This window comes from Papilio machaon, chromosome 12 (genome assembly GCF_912999745.1).
Source record: "Papilio machaon chromosome 12, ilPapMach1.1, whole genome shotgun sequence".
Taxonomy (NCBI): Eukaryota; Metazoa; Arthropoda; class Insecta; order Lepidoptera; family Papilionidae; genus Papilio; species Papilio machaon.
In genome coordinates, this window is record NC_059997.1 from 4,502,607 (window position 1) to 4,526,151 (window position 23,545).

The window sequence follows — 23,545 nt, forward strand, 5'->3', positions numbered from 1 at the left end:
ATACCAAGGTACCCCTTGTTTGCAACCTTCTTGTAAAAGATGTATAGAAAAGAAAAGGTTTATCAATCAAAGAAAATAAGTGCAGATTAGATTCTTTGTTACCTCAGTTTAACATATTGTGTATTAATCTTTATCAAATTTCCGCCTATTTACACAATAGTTTTTGTCTCTACGTTTACATACATTTAAAGAAAAACATTTAGATTAAATTATAATACTTATACATTTACACTCTATAACACTTTCAGTGCAATGCAGATAGTATATACGTGACGTTAGGTGCAGAGGTAGTTAGTGGTGGCAGTGTCGGCAGTGGAGGTGTGGGGTATGTCCGGCAGGGGGCGCCAGCTGGCGGCCCCAACATGCTCAGTAACAAGTACGAAACTAGCGAACCGGACAGTAACCCTCCGTTGTAGGATAACGTCATCATGTTACCTGAAAAACATAATCTTTCATATAGCAGAGTTTTCCTTTAAGGCGAAAGAAGTCTTTGCTAAAAGTGTAAAGAAAGAAAACAGGGCAATATAATACTGCTGCCAGTGCCATCTATAAGAAGTCGAGAAAAACATAATATCATTAAGTTGTAATCAATATCATTTTACATACGTACCGGCTATTTCCCGATGTTCTCGACCTACACGAGATGGCGCTAGAATCATCGGTACTGAACCAAACAGACCATTAGTGAAGCCAAGAACCACGGAGAACAAGATAGGATACATCTGTAAAAAAAGCCATTTATTGGAGATGTAAGAACTCTTGTGCGGGCCCGCAGCAATCATCTGTCTTGTATAGTTGCGTCATAACTTACGTCACCAACAATATGCGGCGAGTGTCGCGGCGCGGCGCAAAGTAGCATCAGTGGCACAAGCAGTAACCTAAGTCCGCTCGCCATTAGCAGCTGGCTGCGACTCCATTCGTAAGGCCACGCGGCAGCTATCTGACGTCAAAAAAGTTACTTTCAGTACCAGGAAGTACTACTGAGCGATCTTGCACTGCCGAAACATGTTTTTTAACATGTCTCATGTAACTTATTCGGCAACATGAAACTACCCTAAGAATCTGATATAGTTTTTTCATCACCTTGCCAATAAAGTCGAATGAATTAAACGCAGACATGAGGATAATCGGCATCCAGGAACCGAGGCGACAAGAGGGCACCTCTGAGGCGATGCCAGGGTAGAGGCTCAGCGTGGTAAAGTAGACCAGACCGATTGACACCATGTAGGGATAGATCGCGCGCGCCACTGCCCACCTAGCAAGCACTCCACCTGGAAAAATTATATATAGGTAACCTTACCAGTATTTTATAAATAACTGAAAAAATCATGATAATTAATTAAATGTTTAAGGGAAGTAGAAACAAACACATTCGGAATATAATTTAGGACACATAGATAGAAAACTATGTTACAATCCTAATTAACTTTGAAAGTCAATTTGTTTATCTTACGTTTCAAGCTTCTCCAAGAAGCCGGTCGTTCAGGTGACTCGACGACAACGTCTTCAACCTTATAGGATGGTCGTGGTGTGCGCAACGCAGGCGACGCCTCCGACACGCTTGGCGGCGGGGACGCGAGCGGCGCTGACGTCACAGGAATGGTAGCCGTCGGAGAGTACAACGGGTTCGCGAAGCTAAATGTATTCTCACCATCCACTAAAAAAATGATACTTTAACTGTGTAGTCAAATAATAATTTGTAAGTATGCACATCAAATATAAAAACATACCTGTCCCCGTATTGGAAAGGGCTGGACTCTGCAGTTTTAACACACCGAAAGCACCATCCCCTGATTCGCTCTCCATCTGAAATATTATTACTATACAGTACTTTTACTAAATATTAATTTCCCTTGCCAAATAATTGCACATTTTTTTTTGAATACACAATGTTTTTTTGAATAAGCATATTGTGTTCACATTAAACTGAATGTGCAATAAATATAATTTAAGATAGATCAGTAGGGACGATCGGTCACAAACCCAAAGTAAAATAAACATTCTATCTTACCAATGTAGCGTCTTCATTAGGATTTAAATGCAGCTGAATACGTCTTCTATGTCGAGATTCGTTCGTCAATCTAAGATAGTACTGCACCAGCGGATGACGCATCATCACGTGATGCAGCATCGAATGACCCAGTAAGATCAGAATAGAAAACACAAAAAACATGAAGGTGCTCCGTCGTGGTTGTCTGAATCCATACTTAGTTATAATCCGGTCAATAGATACCCAAAATCCAGCAGCGCCTGTAGAAAAAGCAATATTTAATGTTCAGTTAAATAACTCTAGGCTCTTGATTGTTAAACAATAACTATTATTCAAAACATAATAACTGCAAAATAAAACAATATCCGGTGTACCGATTACTCAAGTAGCGTCTTCTATAAAACTTATAATACTTACTTTCCCCAGCCATCACGGCCTGCGTGTACCTAGGAGGTAGACAGCCGGTAAAACCGTAGTACGAGGCCTGCTGTACCGTGCAGCCAAACGCCACCACGCCGATTGCGACCAAGTTGATTGTGTACGACACGTTGGTAGAGAACCCATCCCACCCGATGTTGCAGATTGCCACGAAGAGCATCGTAGCTAGCGATAGTAATATACCTGCACAAGAAAAAAATGCCCGCGTAACGCGTTCTGCCCTCGGGTTTCTTTCGGTTTGAAATAAGATAAATACGAAGAAAAAAAGAGATAACCTACAGTTATATGTTGCCTATGTTGCATATCAGACGAAATGCAGAAGTATATTTACTCCATGCGCATATAATCTTTAAACGTGTAAACACGCGCCCAGATTTGATATGTACCGAAAACTGTTTTAGATTTAATATAGTTATGGGAAAAGATACGAACATCATAAATGTTTGAAGGGAAGTGCCTAGGTTAAAAAGTCTCTAAATTGTAAAAATTAATTAAATTTTTTCCCTCAAAAATTGATCAGCTATAAACTATTTACGCTCTTGGCATGTGTATTATACGATTGCAAAACTGCTTGTCAGTAAAACATTACTACAATCTAAGAAACTCGTGTTAGGAATCATATTTCATGTAATTTTGACTTACGCCTAAGCTTGTATGGATTTATCAATCTGCTGATATTGGATTACATATGAAAAAGTTTAATATTTCATTTGCCAGATCAATGCCAATTGGTTTTATTGCTATTTTAATTTAAATATATATAATTGCAACATAATATGCACTGTAGATTATTGTGATACGATTGTGTTTTATAGTAAAATTTATTTAAGCACATCCGTTGTAATGAGCTAAATAGTAAATACGTAAAAACATCGCTTAGTATTAAACACATAGTAAACAAATTATAATCTGTTGGAAATAAAAAAAATATAAATCAATAAATAAAATCAAACCGAAGTGTTCAAGATGAACAACAATTAACAAAATAACAAGGGAGCCTGCGTGCCCTCGTGTGTACAATATACAAGCATAAACTTCAACGCTCTGTGTTGAACTTTAAAACGAATTTCTTAAAATGCAGTTTCAATATACAAATGCATCGATACCGAATGTAATCCTGGTGTTGTAGGTAAAGAGGTCTAGCATAAGGTTGTTGATGACGACGGCGACACAGGCGGACGTGATGTACACCGTTGACATGTCGAACATTATCGTCGTATTCGGGTAATGATGCTGGAAGTAGTCCACGGCCATTATGAAACTGTAAGCAAAGATATTGTATTACATATATATCTCTACTCTATCCCTCTCTATGTTCTTTAAACCAAGATAGTAAAGACACAAATATAAGAAAAAATAAGGACAGAGAATAGATTCTGTTTTTTCATCACTCAATTATTCATCACCATCATATTCCAGTTTGATGTACATAACATTCGAGCACGAACGTATTCAAGTAAGTTCTTTTTAAATCAAGTCAACAACGGCAACTGCTAGCTCTTAGACTACTCACATTGACTGAATAGTTGGTTTACATTGGTGCTAGAGTTTGTCCTTGTTTAAAGATCAAACGATTCGTCAGCTCGTAGCTCAATATACGAGCTCACAAAGGGGTTCGACCCTACCCTATGTCGCGGTTTAGGGTTAGGTTAGCCTAGTGCGGATTATTGGAAGCAAATACTACATATGAATCTGGTACTACATAAAAATAAAAATTTAATTACCTATTGAAAGGCAAGAGGAATGCAGTCCCCGCGACGAAGAGTGTGACGTATACGGAATTGTATCTGTCAGGAGGAGGTCCCGTGGGTTCGGGCATGGCGGTGAGGGGTTCCCCCCGTGCCGCTCTGATAGCGTCAATGCGGGCGTACCCGCGTCCTAGAGTCTCATTCATCTTGTCTACCACTTTAATCAACTGCCAAGTTCATTTTCTTATCACAGTACGGCTTGGTTTAAATTTGATATTTTTCGACAGTAATGTCTTGTCTTAATTAGTAAAGTCTTTTAAATTTTATTCACTTACGGAATTGCAAAACTGATGACACATTATCTTAATAAAATCACTGAAACACAATCTTATACAATCGTTTACAAGATCCATTAGTAAACACATAAAGGTTTATTGTTGGTGTTTGAATCGATTAAAGAAAAATTTATTACGCTAGTATACTAATTATTGCGTAATAACGAATGTTTAAATGTAATAGGACTCATTGTTTTGTTTTAGGAATAAATTAGAGTTTTAATAACAAATGAAGCCGGTTTACTTGACAGTGCGGTCGGTGAAAGTCTTAACTTCGACGCATGCGTGCCGCGCATTGATTTTTAGAGATGGGACTTCGGTTATAATAAAACATCTTCCGCTTTCCACCACGAATTGCCATTTTATTATAATAGATACTTAAGATAAAACTGAACACACTTCTACAAAATACTAAAATTTACGTTCAAAACTATAATTACAATATGCACTGCAACCCTTAAGAAAATAACGCATTCGAAAACAGAAAACAAAAAAAAGACCTATCCTTTTAAATAAGTAAAACACAATACACAACAAAACATTCTACTTTTAATTACGGCGGGATCAATATCTCGGTTCAAAAATGATATTAAATTCTTGAGCAGTGAGAGTGACGCCTTCGATTGGTACAGTAGAGGGCTGGGGTGTGCCCTCCGGTACTTTGAGTCGAAACTTCTGCAAGATGTGTGTTAAAAACAGAAAGAGTTCCGATCGCGCCAGTCCTTCTCCGATGCAACGTCTACGTCCTAAAAAAATAGACAGTGAATATTTCTACCATTTAATTCGCGAAATTCATGTAAAATTATTATCGAAATATTGAAGTAGTATTTTTCACCTTACTTGGTTATAAAACAGGAGATAAGAGATTCACTGATTATACAAAGTCTTTATAAATAGGTGTGAACTATTTATTTTTTATATGCACAATATACTTTATAATGTTGCTCCAACATAATCAGTCATGACCTCACTATCGTATGATGCTCTTTCTCTCGATAAAAGAAGCATATATTAGTTTTTGTAATATACCTGTACCAAATGGCATCAGCCAATCGTCTTGAATTAAATTTCCTTCTTTTGTTAGAAAACGTTCCGGTCGAAAAACTGTTGGGTCTTTCCAATGTTTTCCGTTGTGAAGATCATAGAATGCAAGCAGCAGAAATGTACCCTGAAAAATTCCACAATTAGTAACATATGAAATCTAATTGAGCTTAAACTTCATTTAGGTTGAAAGTAATTGCTTTGCATACCTTAGGTATAACGTATTTGCCAAGTTTCGCATCCTCCAGGGCCATATGCGGTATTCCCATTGCGGCAATGGTCGAAATTCGTAACGCTTCCAATAAAACTGCCTCTGTATAAATTAACCTAGAAATTTGAAAGGTTTTAAACATCAGTTTGTTGACATTTAGTTCCTCTAACTTTATAATCTCAAGTATTTAGAATTTTTATCGGAGGAGAAGGTAAATGAGCAACGAGATGGTTAATGTTAAGTGATCCGACGCTCATGGCTATCCGAAACACTACAAGAATTGCAGATGTTTTGACAGCTTTCAAAGGAGGACTACACCGTTTTTGAATCTCCATAGATTTTTAAGAACCTTCTAATTAAATATTATAGTCCTATAAATTATTCTAAATAAGTTTAAATACTATGTAAAATATACTTAGATCTGTCACTGAGGGCTGGTAGGCGTGAATGACCGATTTCCTTGTCGATTTCCATTTGCAAGCGATCTTGCACTCTTTGTTCCCTGACCACATACAGCAAGAGGAAGACCGCTGTGTTGCTGACAGTTTCCACGCCTGCTTCTAACAAATCTAGACAAACCACCTGAAGTTCCTCAGCAGTCACTGTAACATAGAACATCTGTATTGAGAGAGTACCTTACTCTTGCAAATTGTAACAAGAGTCTATAAAATTTTATTAGACGACATCACTTGTCTATTGTATTGTTTAGTTGCAAAAAGTTCACGTTATAAAAATCAAAATGATTTATGGCTTACATGTTTTATCTTCTTGGTTTTTCATTTCAATAAGAAATGCGTCAATGACATCTCTTGGATTCTTATCGTCTAGATTAGTCCGATGTTCCTCGATTACTTCCTAAAAGTAATATTATGAAATTTTATGTTGGGTAAGTATATTTACTGTTAAAATTGCTGAGTTCATGTTGTTTGTTCGTCTTGTTTAACCTCATATATTACAAAAACATTTTTACCATATTGTAAACGTACTTTTAGTACTATAGTGTAGATAAGAAAATGGCACATAGTCTGACGTCATTTTAATACAAACATATTGGCCATGAACTAAATGTTTTATCTTTTTCTAATAAAAGATATAAATTATATCTTAATTTTAGGTTAGGAAAATAGTGTGTAGTTTGATTGAAAAAGTAGAACCATTAAGAAGCTCCTGTAGTGAACATTTGTGTTTTAGAGGGATGAAGGAGGTGAGATGCAAAGCAATCACATTTTTTACAAGCGCTAGAGTTTATAAGAAACAAAGAGAGTTTATACATTTATTAATTAAATGTTGTCGTCTCTCAAGTAAGTAACTTTTTGGACGTCTTCATATACTTAGTGGTGACGAAAAATAATTGCTATACTTACCTTTAAATAAGCGTATATAGAATGATTGATGTTCATAAGTTCGGTATACCCGATGAGATCGGGCATTATGTGCCTGAGGAACGGCAGAAAGTTCAATACTCCGCCGCTCATGTCGACCACTTTGAACGATCGTGTTATCAGATCACATAATGATTTCAAACGTTCATCCGTAAGCTCATATCTAAAAATAGAATAAAAAAAATAGAAAACGGGGTAAAACTTATCCTATGTCCTTTTCCTGGTTCTAAGCTACCTGCCTACCAATTTTCAGACAAATCGATTCAGCCATTCTTGAGTTATAAATGGTGTAACTAACACAACTTTCTTTTATATATATAGATAGATAAAAATAAAAAACTGTGTTAATTTTAACCAGATTTAGACTAGATTTACGAGGTACAGGTTACGTACTGTTTATACTTTGCTAAGAAAATCTAGAAAATGGCTCCGCAGCGTACAGAAAAAATTAGCAAAGTTTCATAAAAGGCGATAGATGGTTTAGGGACTAATACAAGACAAAAATCCAGTCATCGACCTAAAGAATATTAGAATGTCCTAAGTAGACATCGTGTTTGAATTTCTTACCACAGTAGTTGAGTAGATTAGTTCATAACTACTACACTTCATACTTCTGTTCTTAATAATATGCATACAGTATTGAACTAGGTACCGTACCGTGCGAAATCTAGTATTACGTTTCTCTATACTACAGTAATTGGTCAAAAGAAATATCAATATTTATGTTACTTATGGTTGTCTTTTTACTGCTCGCTGGCTTCTTGATGGACCTTGAGTCCTACTTATTTCTTATAAATTAATTAACAATAACCAACCTTTTTCCTGCTACCAAGCGCCAAACGACATTAACAATGCACACATTGAACAGTTTGTTGACGCAAACTGCCCGCCCTGCGCTGTTCTCTATTAGTTTGGTCAGCGCCTGACATTCCTCGCTTATCTGAGCCTCCATAGCCTTGGAACCGTAGCCGTAATGCTTCAAATACTTCAACACGGTCCGCCTTCTTTTATTCCAATACGGTCCATCAGCGAAAACTATGCCTGAAGTAGCAATTTATTTATTTTACATGAAGTTTTCTGCATGCTTTCATTCAGTTAAGTCTGAACCCCTAACTGATACCCTAATAGGAGTTATGAGTGCGATTGTGAGATATCCATTCGAGAAAATATTTCCTTTCTCCTCCGCCAGTCCATGTGGTTAAAGTATTGAAACAAATAAACGTCTGTGTTCCCGTCTAATTATCCCGCGGATAAGTTCTCGTAAAAACTGCAGCCAAGTAAAAAATGTCCACTTAAACTCTGATACTTAAAAATACCATCCTTATAACGTGAGTTAGTTTAAAATCGTGGGCTCGTAATGAGGTACTAAAATATGAAATCGACGTACCTAATTTCTTTCCGAATGATCTCATCAGATAAAAGAAGCCATCAGGTCTACCTTCGAAGACTTCCCTCGACGATACTTCCTTTATGTAATCCTTGCCTGACACAACTACAACATTAATAGACCCGAGCTGCAAGCCCAATATATCTCCATACTTTTGCGACAAGGTTTGCCATACTTTATGGCGATATTTTAACTTTTTATGATTATACCATACTGTTAAAATATTACCAATGAAAGGCAATAGACCAGGACCTAAAATATAAAACACGAAATGAAACAATTTAGAAAGAAAAAGTACTTATTTATCTTGCCACTAGTATAATATTTAATTCACACATTTCTCTTTGAACGGTTCTGGCAATTTCTTCGAATTTCACGGACATACATTTGAATACAAAAATAAATATGAAAACGTTTAAAAAAATCAAAACTGTTAGTAATCTGATCTGACTTTTAACTGGATAATTTTAAGAAGTAGGTAGTGTTAAAACCCTAGATCTCCGAGAGCAAAAATACAAAGTAACCTGGTGGGTATGCTGGTGGTCGTTGGGTAGTCAGAGTGATGAGATAGAAAAATAAAAAAACTATTACGATGACGGCCCACATCACTGCACTGCACAAAAAGCAACTGAAACAGTTTAGTCACCGGTAGCGAAACTATTTTTTTCTTAAAGATTTTATCGCAAAACGACAAATAATCACGCCTTGTGTTATGCAAATTAACGAGGAAGTAAGTTTAAAATAATCTAAGATCTAACAAACAATGGTTGCTATTGATAACATATTTATTTCTTTATGTATGTAAAAGCGTGTTATGAAATATTTATGCATTTAAAATCTACGTACACGTTTTTCGTTACATTTAATTTGTTCTAGATTTGTTTTAACCCCGATGGTGTTAAATTTCCAAGTTATTACATTAATATTTTCTTTAAACTAATTTATTACTTTATTGTAGTCAATGTTTATGCAAATCTTAATTGTTAAAAGATTTCAAGTACTTATTTAAGTTATCGATCTTTCTTTTGAAACGATCAAGGGCTCTTCATTCTTTGCAAATTAAAACCAATATTGCGTGGCGAAGCCAGAACACGTTGGACAAACAAGAAAATTGACCTTTAAAAAAAATGGGTGTTAAGAAAACAAATTTTAATTGTAACAATTTTAAGGTATATTTACTACAATATACAAACTGGTCGTATTCAATATTTTGCTTCGTTTGATTTTGATTGTGCGGCAATTTTTATAATAGTAATAATTTATAATATATTCAATCCGTGTCTTTGATAAGATTGTTGTTACTGGTCGGGGGTGACAGATATTAATTTAATAACTCTACCTAATTTCCCTCTCAAGTAGGGCTGGCGACAAGCAGGCGGCCAGCCGTAAAAACTTAAGCCAAAACTTTAAGGTTTATAAAACCTTTTGTGCCGACCCCACGTGAGTGGGAAAAGGCCAGGGAGATTAATTAATTTCTATCTCCTTTAAAAGACATAAAAATATCTGGTAAAATAATTTAGAATACGTTTTCATTTCGAACATTACACGTATCTTCTGCCAATCTGGCTCATTAAAAAATATACGTTTTGCAGAAAGAAAAACCACAATGCACAAGTTCAGATGATTGGACGTCTTTTTATTGTTTATGGCGTAGAATATCTTATAGTCGTGGTATTTACCAGCTATAAGACACTAAAGTGATGTTATTGACAGAGATAAAGTAAGATAGTAGATTAATTGAGGTCATTATGGCATCAATGCGAGCTTGTCTATAAATTAGGCAATAAAATAAGCTAATATTTTATGTTCGAATAAGCTAATGACTTAACGACATTAGCCAAAGAATTTAGAGACCGAGATTATTGTTATTAACTCTTCTTTGCTGCAATAGATAGAGATAACAAATTAGAAACTTAAAAAGGTAGATAAAATAGTGAGAGATGCGATTTTGTTTGGGCTTTTTAACTTACAGACATGATCTATCAGATATGACATGGTCAAAAAATTAGCGAATGAATTAATAATACAATTGCACCTCGCGACGATAAAATAAAATAATAAATTAATAATCAAAACTGGTTGGAAACGAACAATCTCGCGCGACTGTCCCATACTTTTCACAACCTTGAGAACTTGTATTTTGCATATTTATGTCGAGAGCGATGATAAGAATAAAATTAAAGAAGATAGGAAAAAAATGAAAACTCCATTAATCGATTGAAATATAAAACGCCTTTTTAACAAGATTTATTTGTTAAATTGTTATCAATAATATTGTTACTGTGAAAAGTGATTTACGTTATCATTCTCGAAACGAATATTAAAAACAATATTGCTCAAAAACAAATCTGACGACACAATTGCTAGCGGGTGTTAAATCATACAGCCGCGATATGTGGTCGACTTGATAACGCGTTCAGTGTTTATACGTCTTGAAAATTAACCGTACGTTGTGACTGGTCATTGTGGTGACCGATCGCTATATAAATGATGTAGAGCCCCGGTCGCCGCATTTAATGTTGTATTATCGAACGATATAGACCTGCTTCTAACATAACCTAACCTAATCTAACTTTTATCGAAATAATTAAAGTGATGGCGCCGATTACAGACAGTGTTAACGGAAGTAAAATCTATACACCCGTGAAGCAAAGCCTACCCGAAGTCGATTCTGATGACGGAAATGGCGCGAAACGGTACGTATTTAATAAAATTAATCAGTTTAACTTATGATTACTTATGGCAATATTTTTAAGAATTCGCGAACGGACTAAAGAGAGACAAGTTGAAAAAGCATTAATAAACTGAAAAAAGCAATTTTTATGTTTTAAGATTAAATAAAACAGAAATAACTACAGTACAATTTCGCTCAGTCGTTAATCATTATTTTTAAATGAAACGTACAAAACTGGTTCATATAATACTTAAACACATCATTATTAGTGATTACATAAGTAAGAGGACGGCAGCGGCGGTATTCAACTGAGGTTAATTGACAACAAGTTGTTCATCCTTGGCTCCTCGGTACGATACACAGTAAATAGTTTGCGAGATATCTATATTAATATTATAAAAAGAAAATATTGCTTGTTTGTTTCAAGTACATTTTAAAAGTATTTAACCGAATTTCCTCAACTTTTATAGTTAAAATAGAAATGAGATGAAAAATATTGAAAAAAAAAAAACGGGTATATGAATGTTCATAGTCATAAAGTATGTTTTGCGCCGGACACAAACATCTATAGTGATATAGGAAAATTATTTTCTGTGAAAAGTAAAGTAACTTTACTTTTAACAGAAAATAGTCTAAGTAAGTCTCTTTCGCATTAAGAATACATATTTATAGTAATTATTTTTATCTACCAGAAATATTCACAAAATAAAAGAAAATAAGAAGGAACTTATAGCCAAATAACATGATTCACGTGTACAGTGAGTGCGCACATAATATAAATTACAAACTAATAATTTCCATTCTATGGATTGGCATAAATTCCTTAACATATACTGATAAAAAAATATATCTTCAGTTCTACATGTTTCTTGTATGTTGATACCGGGGGGCCGGACTCACTTGAGATGGTCAAAGTTGTCAATCAACTTATACTTTTTGTGAAAAAAAAAAGAAGACTCGACTGGTCTGACGTCACGTAGTCTAGTATTATAAAATTGTCGACGAAACCTGTATCAATTTACAGTGTTACATTCGTATTTTCAAGAACATTACATGTTGTGTTATTATATTATTCGAGTGGTCGTGTTTATATAAAAATAAATTCGGTGTAGTGAAAATTGAGATTTTTAATCTTTCTTTTTTTCTCATTTTAGTATCTAATTCATAATGTTTGACCTGGAACCACGATACAAATGCCGGTAATTTTATTTTTTTGTCATTAAAATAAAATATAATTAATCTTTTTATTGCTTTTTCTAAAATAATTCGGTGATCTTAAGATAGTAAGTTATCTCGTAACATTGTGGTAGGTTAGACCCGAATCACTGTTATAACCTTAATAATAATCACATAGAAGTCTTAAAATATTTAGCACTTATATTAAATATCTTGGTGTTAGATTAATACACGAGAGAAAACAAATAAGTTTTTGTAGGCATTAATTTTCGCATACCAAACGTCAACTAATAGTTTTTAAATTCTAAAAGAAAAATAAAATAAGTTACATATCTATATAGAAAAATATAAGAATTTTACTTTTAAATAACTACTAAATAAGATTAATAAATTATTGTTCGATGGTAATAAAAATATTTGCTTAAAACATGTTAGTGAAAATTTACAAATTATTGTGTAATAGTTCTAAAGTAATATATACAAGAAAAAAACGAGTCTAATAATAGGAAAGGATTTTATAGCACGAACGAAGTCAGGTTTAAATAAGTATATAAGTGATAAGTAATAATATATTTATTTTAGATAGGGATTGTTCATAAGATTCTAAATTCTAATTAAACAAATAATTTTCTTTCTTTTATTCTTGTAGTATGATTATTTTTCACTAGTCTGTTAACCAAGCTATTAACTTTTTTAATAACCCAATAATAAATTTTAGCAACAACAACTTACTTTATATTTTTAAGCACTTAAATGTGTCTAAAGTAGTTACTTCTTGTTCAATGTTGTTCAAATTACAGAATTATTTAACACCATTTCTGATAGGGTATAGGAATTAGTATAAACTACAAGAGAAGTAGTACCTTTCACTAATAAAACCTAAGAAATAACTCGTGGTAAGAGTAGATTTCCTTCCGCTTTTTATTACTACCACCAAAATTCTTCAAATAATTGCTTTTAAATAAAAATTCTGCCAAATTATAACGCAAGCTCCACACATCTACGAATGAATTCAAAGCAGTGCTGTAATGGACCAATCCGCACAGACCCACTGTCGATGGGAACGTATATGAGTTGACGACAATTAATTTTCAACTGATACATAATAACTTTCTTTGCAGGTACTCATACGAAACCCTTGTGGAGATAGCGAATTTTCTACTATCCCGCGTCTCAATCCGGCCATGTATTGGCGTCATTTGCGGCTCTGGGATGGGTTCGTATTGGAAACAGGGTATTTATTGCTTCAAATTATATGTGCATAAATATTTTTACGCATGACCGTAAGAATTTAAGAACCACCAATCAATTGTGTGACCGAAGTGTGAATGCGAGAAAATTAGGACATGGACCAATTTAAAGCGAACTATACTTATTTGCAAACATATACTGTATTATTCCAAAAATACAATTAGACGCTTTTTAGGTAGACACGTGTACTGTACTGTGAATAATTTAGTAACATTATTTAAGTACCTTAAAGTAGGATGTCGTTTCCGATTATTGTAATTTAACTATAATTATAGTTGTATGACGAATTAGAACCACGTTGTTTGTTCATGTTTTAAGCTAAAACTTGATTGATGTTTCATATCGCACTTTAGTTAATACGACATCGAGTTGGATTAATGGATATTTGGCTGTAGTAACATTTTGCTTCTCCACGATTTCACATTACCTCAAGTGACACCTTTATTCGAATAAAATACATTTGTTAGATGTTTAATTTTTTGTTTATAGGATCATTAGCTGAAACTATAACTGATGCGGAGTGCATAGCTTACGAAGATATACCCAATTTCCCTGTGAGCACTGTTGAGGGACACCATGGGAGGCTGGTGTTCGGGAGACTGGACGGCATTCCAGTAGTGGCCATGCAAGGACGATTCCACTATTATGAAGGATATCCGTTATGGAAAGTAAGTTATTCAGAGCGCTTTGAATTCCTATATTAATAGGTTTTAGCATTAATAGGTAATAAGACTAACGAAAATGAGTTAGATTTTTTTTTTTGTAAAATCTTACACCTTTGTAAAATGCATTATTGCTTATAATTGCAAAAAATTATTAAGAATTAGAAATTAATTGACTGTAATTAAACTACAGTCTATAATCGATATTTTACTACATTTCCGGAATATTATTTTGTTATCGCCACTCAAATGAACAATAAACATTAGATTATATTTCTATCATCGGTTCATTAACAATGGAAATATTGCTTAGGAATTTTTCTTGGCTATGATAAAGCCGTCGTTCACCGTTGGAATTATCTAGATTGGCTGATGCAAGGCGTTCTCGACCCCCAGTGGAAGGTTATCTTCAGTCGCGGGCATCACAATAAGGGGGTAAACGCGTTAAGATAAACGTTCGTAAATACGTCGTATTGATAGTAGGACTTGTTGTTAAACATTTGTAAATCGAAGTTTACTTTAAGACGTTTTCTTTATTATTTATAGATCACTTTGAATCTTAAATGTGCTTTTATCTACGTATATTAATAGTGCTAATTTGACGATGTGATGGCGTTTATACGAAAGCTATATGCAATCCTTTGAATGCAGTTATATTTTTATAATATTGTTTTCTTTGCAATACTATTAAGTACTGCACAATTAAAAATGAAATATACATTCTTTATTTTCTATCCCACTTCTTCGTTGATTGTTTGAGACTATTAGGAGAAAACAGTTAACCAATTTACAGCATAGTAATTTTTCGTATGTTCGTAAACCTTTGAAATTCCTTACTCTGGTATGCGTAGTAAAGACATTACACTTTTGTATAATCATATAGTTAACTTCATTAAATGTCATGTAATCATAGTCGTTACTATTTAATAAGCTTAGGTTGTTTTGTTTCCATTTACTTAACTTTGAATTGATTAAAAGGTGACACGATTCCTGTTTGTTCTTATATGTTCGTCAACCTTTAATCATTTCCTGTTTTTCCTGTCCACAGTGCTGCCTACCGGTTAGAGTAATGAAGCTTATAGGGGTGAAGACACTTATTGCCACTAACGCTGCAGGAGGTCTGAACCCTAATTACAAGATCGGCGATTTTATGATAATGAAGGATCACATTAATATGATGGGTTTCGCTGGCAACAATCCATTACACGGACCAAATGACGAGAGATTCGGACCCCGGTTTATACCGATGAACAAAGCTTATAATTATGAATACAGACAAATTGCTAAACAGGTAAAGATACAAATTATACTTTCCTAAGGTTTTAAGTAAATTGGTTTAGCTAAATGGTTTCCTTGATTGCACAAGGGGCTCTTGTAAAAAGTACCACTTCGCTACTTCCCTAGTAATGGCTTTTAATTTAAGAACAATTTAATAAGCGGCGTAAACATATTTGTTGTTTTATTATAAGACGTAATCGCAACGATGTCTTCACTTCTATTGTTTTTTTTTAGCTATTATTTACTTTGTTTCAACAATTACAGTTCATTCAATTTTTTGGTCATAATTATATAGTAATCTATTTTGGTCAACTGTTTAAAGTTTTTAAATCTCTTTAAAGTTTACTAACGGAGACCTTCACAATTAATATAACACTATTTTTATTCTGAGAAAGGAATGTAGCTTACAATGTACAGTATAGCCAAGGCTAAGACCTAACATGTAAAAAATAACACTAAACATTCATTTCGACCTTCATATGACCGACAAATTGTCCATTAATTGAGGGCCGAAAGGACTAAAGAAAGAAACAAAAATTATTTTATACCAGTTGTTTTTTATCTGTACAGATATATACTAATATTATCTCTTGTAATATAAACTCAGGGTTACGCATGTCTCGCAATAAAATATATGTTTAAACATGTCCATGATTAAAGTATTAAAAATATATGACAATATATGTCTTAAAGATATTTATTGCAAGTTCAGTTTCTGATTAGCGAGTATCTATTTTGTAACATTTTAATTCACTTTATTAATACGTAATAAGCAAGTAAAAGCGAAATAGACATGTATTGAATTTCTTAATCCGATTTCATTATTAAAAATAATTAGTTATGTTAATATATTACGTTAACATAACCGAAGGTGAAGGTTATCTAAGGTCGTAGGAGATTAAAATCGTTCTGGGAAGCGTGTAAGTTTAAAAATACATATTATGATAAGTAACTGTGCCCGCGACTTCGTCCGCGTGAAATACTATCTTTGAAAAGCATTTTAATTTATTTTAACTAAAACTTATGAAACATTGCTACCAAACATATTAAACTTACAAAACATTCACATAAACCTTACATAGTCCCATACAAACTTTCACCCCCTATTTCTTATTGTTATTTTGCACCTGAGGATTAAAACTCTTACAAACTTTGAATGTCATATTTATTTATATCAAGTTAACAACCTAAAAAATAAATTCAATCTTCTAGTTGTAAAAATAACGATATTTCCATACAATTTTTCATGCCCATTCAACACCTTACAACTTAAAAAGTTAAGCATAATGTAGCCTATATTCTTTCCCAGACTCTAGATTATCTGTGTACCAAATTTGTTTTAAATCGGTTCAGTAGTTTTGGCGTGAAACAGCGACAAACAGACAGTGTTACTTTCGCACTTATAACATTAATCAACAATATCAAGCATAAGGATTAGCGTCAAAATAAGATACTTGTCAATTTAATCGGCACCTAAAACGAAAATCAGGCATTCTAGTAATTCTTATATTTATACTAGTTATAAATATGCTTAGTATGAAGATTTTGTTATTTAAATAAGGATTAACTAGATACCAATATAATACAAAAAAAATTAAAAAAAAAGTTTTAAAACGATTGATTTATTAGAACTTTAGCGTACCTCTTATTTTTTGTACACCCTACAAAACAGATTTTGATTGAATATATTTTTTCTTTTTAGTTGGCCAAAGAACTGAACATTGAGCATTTAGTAAGAGAGGGAGTGTACACTTGTCTTGGAGGACCTAATTTCGAAACGGTCGCAGAACTAAACATGTTGAAAATGGTAGGAGTTGACGCCGTTGGTATGTCGACTGTACACGAGGTAAGTTTTTTTTAATAGCAATAGTCAGTTACGTTAAAGATATATAAGCTGACAGAATAAGCGTAAGTTCACATGCTGCGCTACTGCGCGGTCATGTGAACTTAGCCTTAAAAAATAATTTTTATCAAAATCGGATAACCAAGGGCGGTGTTTCGCGGTAACACACATTAAAAAAAATACAGTCGAATTGATAACAACATTGTCCTTCTTTTTAAAGTCGGCTAAAAAGGAGTGTAGTAGGATTTTATGCTCACTTAACAATTAATTTCTATTCTTTGCAACTGTTACATAAGTTTTTTTTTTTTATCCCAGGTAATTATAGCGAGACATTGCGACATGAAAGTATTCGCTCTATCATTAATAACCAACGAGTGTATTACGCGCTACGACCAGGACGATGAGGCGAATCACGAAGAGGTTTTGGACGTGGGTCGAATGAGGCAGGACATCCTTCGCAAATACGTTACCAAACTAGTTGCTAAGTTCGCTGAAGTAGAAAACTATTAGTAACAAGTTCAAATATATATTTAACAACCTAATGAAACAAAAAAAAATAATGCGAAGTTACAAATTCATTGTGTTAATAAACTACGGAATGTTAGATAGGTTAATTTTTTTAGAAAATTTTGTAGCATAATGTCTTGCCATAGTGTTTAAGATTTATTTTTAGCAAATTATCTGTACCCAGTAATCTCATAATCATAGATAGGATAAAGCAATTTTTATAATTATATAAGCTATAATTGTTTAATTCTGCATGAATAATTCACATAATAAGTTATTTAGAAATTAAATTTAATTTATTTCTACGTATTTTATGTTATTTGTCTGTATATATTACCGAATTAAATACATAAAATGTATCATATATTAAATTTATTGTATTCGATTTTATTATAATTACATATACATATGTAAATAATTTAATTTATTTACTAGAATTTACGTATGACAAGCATTTCTATAAGTGCTTCTAATATATTAGTTTTTTGTATTAAAAAAATACAAAATAAATGTTATTTTATTTTATGCTCCTATATAATTTAATACTAATTAAGTATGCGAACAGTGAATTTTTGTTTCAATAATTTTGCCCTTTTATTTTTCTATATAAATGAATGTTTTATAATAATGTAAGAGAAGACTTAGCTAAAAAAAAAACACAATTTATTCATTAACAAAATTTATTTATGAATTAATTTCCTACATTGTAATAGTGCATTCATTTTTAAATTATGTTCAGACCAATTCAGATTAAATATTATTTTGTAAAAATACTTGGTTGTAAAAATCTGTCTTTTTGAATAAATATGTAAATAATATTGAATGAAATATAATTTACCAATAAAATATAATTACTATTATAATTTTAATATAATTTAAAAAATAATCTCACTAATTGACAAATCAAATTATAATTTTGACGCCAAAAATTCTTGCAACTAATGTAATTGATTTTCAACTTCATATTCTTATTAAATTTTATATAAAACAATTATTAATTAAGTGTAATCATTATATAATAATTAATAAATATTATTATTAATAGTTATTACACTACAGTTGCCTTGTAAGAAAATTAATTTTATATGAACCATGGTTTAAAATAATTCCTGTTTAGTTTCTAGGTAACAGATACGCACATTCTTTGCAAGCGTCATCAATATTGGGGTATTTATATTTGAATCCATATTCAAGCACTCTCTTAGGTACTACATACTGGCCCTTGGTTACAATCATGGCCCTCTCCGGGTGTAGCATGTAGTTCAACACAAATTCCGGAACTGGCAGAAATGCTGGTCTGCTCAATGCTTTCGCAAAAGACTGGAATAAAAAGTTATAAATGTCCTTGTTATGGTATGGTCTTGTATACAATACTTCAAATTAAAAGTCTATAAAATGGGAAGGTATTGGCTACAAGTTAAAATACTCCTGCAAAATCTATTACTTTCAACTATGAGATACCTAATGTAAGCTTGTGAGGTAGCAAGAAGTGTTTTTGAAAACTATTAACATATGTTTTAAATTAACCTTCTTTCTTCCTACCTTCTACTTCTTATATAACCTCACCTTTAAAACAAAAAAAAGGATCAAAAAGTATTGGTTTGTATATTTAGAAAAAGCAGATGTACAGATTTTGGATAGTAATTGATATAAAATATTTTTAAAGGAATACCTGAGTAAATTCTTCATTAGTAACAACTTGTGGAGCAACACCATTCAAAATTCCTTTGACTTGTTCATTTTCTATAGAATACTTTATAAGTGCTGTGAGATCATCTATATGGATCCAGGGCAAATATTGCTTGCCTGAGCCCAGTCTACCTCCGAGGCCAAAGAAAAACGGTACAATCATATTCTTTATCATTCCACCATTACGACCAATTACTGCACCAGAACGGATTATAACCTGGAACATTAATCGTCAAATAGATGTAATTTAGTTTATTGCATAACAAATATTATTTCAATCTATAAAATGTTGCTTTCAATATGAAAAATATGCTCAATTGTCTAATAACTCAATTACTAAAAGTTTTATTAAAACATTAAATACCAAAATAAGAAAACAAAATATCAAAAATGAGTAAATGTTTGCCTAAGCATTTGGCAAAAAAATAATGGTCTCTATTAATTTCAGGAGCTATTAAATTAATAATTGATTTTACAATTAGAGATTCTTTCCAGTCAAATTTTAAAATAATAATTGTTCTTACCAATCTAACAGGTGGATCAACATAGGCTGCCTTTTCCCATTCCACTAAGAGTTTAGAAAAGAAATCAGTTCCAGTTGTGGGACTGCTTTCATCATATTTTATTGTCTCTGATGGTTCATAAGCTCCTACTCCGGTCACCAAAACAAAAACCTTTGGTTTCTTATTGGTTTGATTTATAGCCTTCGCTAATGACTTTGTTGTGTAAATTCGTGAATTTTGAACATTTTGTTTAAATCTGTAAGTATAACAAAAAGTTACTCTTAAACTATTTAAGAAGTTAAAAAAAGGCGAAGTGAGTCTATTTATCTGTGAATAATATATTATTCCATAAGAAATCATTAGAACAGTAATGACTGTTTACATGCATTAACTTGGAATTCAAACTGCAATTAAAATTAATTAGCCATTATTCCTTTACTGTGATATACCAGACAATTATTGCAAATTTTAGTAATGTTTACTATCTGTGGCATTAGTAAAAGAGTCAAGATAAGGAGCAAAATCTAACAGCTATCAAATTGCACATTCTATCTTAATTAGGCTGAAGTTAAGACCTGATGTATTAAATACAGTACCCAGGTGTCCAACTCTTTGTAAAATCCATAAACTGTTGTCCTGCACAGTTAACTACTGCGGTTGTACATTCTGGCAAGCCAGCTTTTTCCAAAGTCGTCCAAGATATGTTATTGGCGGCGGGCATTCGTGATACGTTTACTACATTGTACCCATTCGATGCTAGTAATTTGTTTAAATTTTGACCTATAAAACCAGTACCACCACCTGTACAAAAAAAAAACATTATTACACAACAGAATTAAAATATATTTATATAAAAATACTTTAACTTGATAGTTAATTAAACAAGTCTTTTTTAATTACATACCGATTAAAACCTTTTTAATTAACATGATAGTGTTATATAATAATGATGTTAATAAGAGAAAATTGTGTTTTAAAAGAGTTCTACACTTCTTTTCTTCAGTTTTATTCCATATTCCCGATAATATATATATTTTATTATTGTATTTAAATGTGTTTAAGAATAACAAACTATTTAACAACACAACATACAGTACAGCTGACTTTGACTAACACCAAAGAGACAAAGATTATAGTAAGTATAGACCGACAAGGATTTCAGTTCCGTTGGCCATAAGTCAAACTAAATTATGACAACACATTAGCGCTCCACTGTCAACCTCATAAAAGTACCACTAATCCTTTTCATACTGTAACTGTCATGACATATTTCTTTTGTCATTTCGCACTAATTTGAAATATTTTGTGAGACTTACCACGATAACGATAGCAGTGCCTCTCTTGCCTGTTCAGAAAACGTTGCCGCACTTTTTATGATCTATGACCGCTATAGTGTCACTGTCGTCAGTGTCACATACATTCTTTTCTTGTTTATTTCTCAATTTTTCAACTGCAATTTTTTTCTTCGTTGTGTTTGATATTTGTTAAATAAGTTGTTTTATCGCATAAGTGTTCTACTGTTCAAAAACTATATTATTTATACATATCATAATTTAATAACATTTGCAAAGAATGTTTGCATTTGTTTGCCTTTTTAATTTTAATATAACAAAATAAGTAACTGAGAACAAACACATCTTGTTAATATAATGTTAATAAATTGTTATATCTTACAAAGATGATACCATTATATGTTAAAAATGGTGTTGCTTATGTATGGAATGCTGAAGGTTTGTTTCAATATTCTGAAAGCTATACAACTCAAACAGTCTTATACATTTATTCATAATATATTTTATAGATTGGCTAACACTTCGTACAAAAACTCGGATGAGTGGAGCTCTGATAGGAACAGTTCCTTCATTTCCTAGACAAAATGATTTTCAAGGTGTGCAAGTATTAATTATTTTGTAAAATAAACTTGACAAAATTTATGATATCATTAAGTTCTATATATAAGAATTTTGCAGGTCTACCTTTGGCTCTTACGTCTGAAGAATCAGCATTATTAGTTGAGATTGGTATTTGTGAATTGCATATTGCAAAAAATTTAAATGATAGTCCTGGAGAAGAGGAAAAACGTAATATAGAAACTTCAGAACAAAAGTATAAAATATAAAACAGTATACATCACTTATTTTCAAGTTGTCAAGATTTGAACTTCAATAAAAATTAACTAAATAATTTTTAGGATTCTAGAAGAGCAAAATGAGGCATTTAAGAAAAAGAAAACTGAACAACTATCACAAAAAATTGACATTATTGTAGCAGGAAAGAAACAAAAGTTACTGCAAAAAGGACTTTCTGGTACATATTGTTAAATAACTTTTCTGAATGATTGAGCTTTTTGTTTAATTGATTGATAATTCTTGACATAAAACATTAAATTTCTTTTCAAATTATAGATGTGCACTTAGACAAAGAAACATTATTACAGGAAGAAATTAATAAGTTTCCTAGTTTGACAGTGTCACAAGCATTGGTGCACTTACCCACACAACATTCAAGGGAATTAGGTAAATGATATATGATGATTCTGAAGCAGTTTCACTTTTATTCTAACCTTTTTGTAGTTCCAATTTGATTGATTAATTAAAAATTACTAATATAAACTTATTTCCAGTCACAGAAACAGTGTCAATAGATTGCTTGCAACCCAGTGTAATGGATAGAGAGGGTAGTATCCGTTATAATATATTCAAGGATCTATGGTTAAAGGGGCATTATATAACAAGTGGGTCTAAATTTGGATGTGACTATTTACTATATCCAGGTAGGTACATCCGATTCTTTTCCCTTTTCTGTTTATGAAACAATCGTCAAAGATAATTATAGAAATGAAACCAGTTGTAAACATTTTACCTAACAATAAAAGACTAACCACAAATAAGTAGAGAGTTAGAAATTTTGCCAGTATTTTTGCATCATAAAGTAAAAACAAAAGAAACAAAAATGGCACATTGAGAAGCTACTAAGCCTTCTTAGGGTTATATTGATGTTTCAAAATGAATTACATTATTTGTTTACAGGAGACCCAGTGCGATTTCATGCCACTTACATGGTACGATGTGTATACGACACTTTAGCTCCATTCCGACCGACAAACTTGGTGGCCTTTGGTCGACTATCAGTAGCTGTTAATAAATTAGCTATATTAGCTTTCTGTAACAGCTTTGGGAAGATCGAGTATCAAACACTTCAATGGCACGACAATATAAATTGATAAAAATTTACATTTGTTTTTATTTTTATAAAGTTTTATAATCTTCCCTATAAAAAAAACTCATATCAAAGGTCGAGTATGCTATTCATAATGACCGTGACGTAAGGATATTCTCTGTAATAGTCATTATTATACGTATTACAGTTGCGCTAAACAAAATTCAGCAATAGGAAAAACGCCTGATTTTCAGAACTTTTTTTAGAATAATTAATTAATTAACTAATCCTTACTAATATTATAATTTTTAATAATTCATAATCAGCTCCA

General features: G+C 32.4%; 5 protein-coding genes across 7 annotated transcripts; 2 read left to right on the forward strand and 3 right to left on the reverse strand.

Moving 5' to 3' along the window:
* Positions 1 to 244: 244 nt before the first annotated feature.
* Positions 245 to 4,512, reverse strand: LOC106719117 (equilibrative nucleoside transporter 4). Its single transcript, XM_014513372.2, has 10 exons — positions 4,153 to 4,512; positions 3,535 to 3,689; positions 2,408 to 2,611; positions 2,012 to 2,250; positions 1,731 to 1,806; positions 1,454 to 1,657; positions 1,084 to 1,271; positions 812 to 940; positions 611 to 722; positions 245 to 435 (listed from the first exon to the last, which is right to left on the reverse strand). Exons 1-10 carry the CDS (start codon positions 4,320 to 4,322, stop codon positions 245 to 247), a joined length of 1,668 nt encoding a protein of 555 aa, XP_014368858.2. The 5' UTR covers positions 4,323 to 4,512.
* Positions 4,513 to 4,906: 394 nt separating this feature from the next.
* LOC106719118 (farnesoate epoxidase) lies at positions 4,907 to 9,160 on the reverse strand. Its single transcript, XM_014513373.2, has 9 exons — positions 8,997 to 9,160; positions 8,473 to 8,724; positions 7,901 to 8,126; positions 7,068 to 7,248; positions 6,459 to 6,558; positions 6,119 to 6,305; positions 5,702 to 5,819; positions 5,481 to 5,619; positions 4,907 to 5,197 (listed from the first exon to the last, which is right to left on the reverse strand). The coding sequence occupies exons 1-9, from the start codon at positions 9,076 to 9,078 to the stop codon at positions 5,016 to 5,018; spliced, it is 1,467 nt and encodes a 488-aa protein (XP_014368859.2). The 5' UTR covers positions 9,079 to 9,160; the 3' UTR covers positions 4,907 to 5,015.
* Positions 9,161 to 10,859: 1,699 nt separating this feature from the next.
* Positions 10,860 to 17,898, forward strand: LOC106719212 (purine nucleoside phosphorylase). 3 transcript variants are annotated; one of them, XM_014513496.2, is made up of 7 exons: positions 11,109 to 11,168; positions 12,301 to 12,345; positions 13,444 to 13,556; positions 14,063 to 14,241; positions 15,284 to 15,526; positions 17,216 to 17,359; positions 17,672 to 17,898. In XM_014513496.2, exons 2-7 carry the CDS (start codon positions 12,314 to 12,316, stop codon positions 17,864 to 17,866), a joined length of 906 nt encoding a protein of 301 aa, XP_014368982.1. In that variant the 5' UTR covers positions 11,109 to 11,168; positions 12,301 to 12,313; the 3' UTR covers positions 17,867 to 17,898. The 3 variants fall into 3 exon arrangements, with proteins under 3 accessions (XP_014368980.2, XP_014368981.2, XP_014368982.1); XM_014513494.2 differs by lacking the exon at positions 12,301 to 12,345 and having other exon boundaries at positions 10,860 to 11,168; XM_014513495.2 differs by lacking the exon at positions 12,301 to 12,345 and having other exon boundaries at positions 10,860 to 11,168; positions 13,444 to 13,538.
* Positions 17,899 to 18,927: 1,029 nt separating this feature from the next.
* On the reverse strand, positions 18,928 to 21,007 carry LOC106719151 (epimerase family protein SDR39U1). Its single transcript, XM_014513414.2, has 5 exons — positions 20,960 to 21,007; positions 20,652 to 20,856; positions 20,077 to 20,311; positions 19,536 to 19,769; positions 18,928 to 19,183 (listed from the first exon to the last, which is right to left on the reverse strand). The coding sequence occupies exons 1-5, from the start codon at positions 20,982 to 20,984 to the stop codon at positions 18,977 to 18,979; spliced, it is 906 nt and encodes a 301-aa protein (XP_014368900.2). The 5' UTR covers positions 20,985 to 21,007; the 3' UTR covers positions 18,928 to 18,976.
* Positions 21,008 to 21,626: 619 nt separating this feature from the next.
* Positions 21,627 to 23,278, forward strand: LOC106719163 (tRNA-splicing endonuclease subunit Sen34). Its single transcript, XM_014513431.2, has 7 exons — positions 21,627 to 21,785; positions 21,857 to 21,943; positions 22,026 to 22,161; positions 22,247 to 22,362; positions 22,461 to 22,571; positions 22,679 to 22,828; positions 23,085 to 23,278. Exons 1-7 carry the CDS (start codon positions 21,734 to 21,736, stop codon positions 23,276 to 23,278), a joined length of 846 nt encoding a protein of 281 aa, XP_014368917.2. The 5' UTR covers positions 21,627 to 21,733.
* Positions 23,279 to 23,545: the final 267 nt, after the last annotated feature.

Bases quoted from the DNA above. Each gene is read 5' to 3' on its own strand.
- LOC106719117 (XM_014513372.2), bottom strand. From the start codon at position 4,322: ATGAATGAGACTCTAGGACGCGGGTACGCCCGCATTGACGCTATCAGA. The intron at 2,612-3,534 runs GTATCGATGCAT...TTTCTTGTGCAG, and splicing joins CAACACCAGGATTACATTCG to GTATATTACTATCGCTAGCT. The intron at 436-610 runs GTACGTATGTAA...TATGTTTTTCAG, and splicing joins AGAACATCGGGAAATAGCCG to GTAACATGATGACGTTATCC.
- LOC106719118 (XM_014513373.2), bottom strand. From the start codon at position 9,078: ATGTGGGCCGTCATCGTAATAGTTTTTTTATTTTTCTATCTCATCACT. The intron at 8,127-8,472 runs GTACGTCGATTT...TTGCTACTTCAG, and splicing joins ATCATTCGGAAAGAAATTAG to GCATAGTTTTCGCTGATGGA. The intron at 5,820-6,118 runs GTATATTTTACA...TCAAATTTCTAG, and splicing joins GCCCTCAGTGACAGATCTAA to GTTAATTTATACAGAGGCAG.
- LOC106719212 (XM_014513494.2), top strand. From the start codon at position 11,068: ATGGCGCCGATTACAGACAGTGTTAACGGAAGTAAAATCTATACACCC. The intron at 13,557-14,062 runs GTATTTATTGCT...TTTTGTTTATAG, and splicing joins GGGTTCGTATTGGAAACAGG to GATCATTAGCTGAAACTATA. The intron at 14,242-15,283 runs GTAAGTTATTCA...TCCTGTCCACAG, and splicing joins AAGGATATCCGTTATGGAAA to TGCTGCCTACCGGTTAGAGT.
- LOC106719151 (XM_014513414.2), bottom strand. From the start codon at position 20,984: ATGTTAATTAAAAAGGTTTTAATCG. The intron at 20,857-20,959 runs GTATGTAATTAA...TTTTTTGTACAG, and splicing joins AATTAAAAAGGTTTTAATCG to GTGGTGGTACTGGTTTTATA. The intron at 19,770-20,076 runs GTAAGAACAATT...TTAATGTTCCAG, and splicing joins TTGATCCACCTGTTAGATTG to GTTATAATCCGTTCTGGTGC.
- LOC106719163 (XM_014513431.2), top strand. From the start codon at position 21,734: ATGATACCATTATATGTTAAAAATGGTGTTGCTTATGTATGGAATGCT. The intron at 22,162-22,246 runs GTATAAAATATA...AATAATTTTTAG, and splicing joins ATAGAAACTTCAGAACAAAA to GATTCTAGAAGAGCAAAATG. The intron at 22,829-23,084 runs GTAGGTACATCC...ATTTGTTTACAG, and splicing joins TGACTATTTACTATATCCAG to GAGACCCAGTGCGATTTCAT.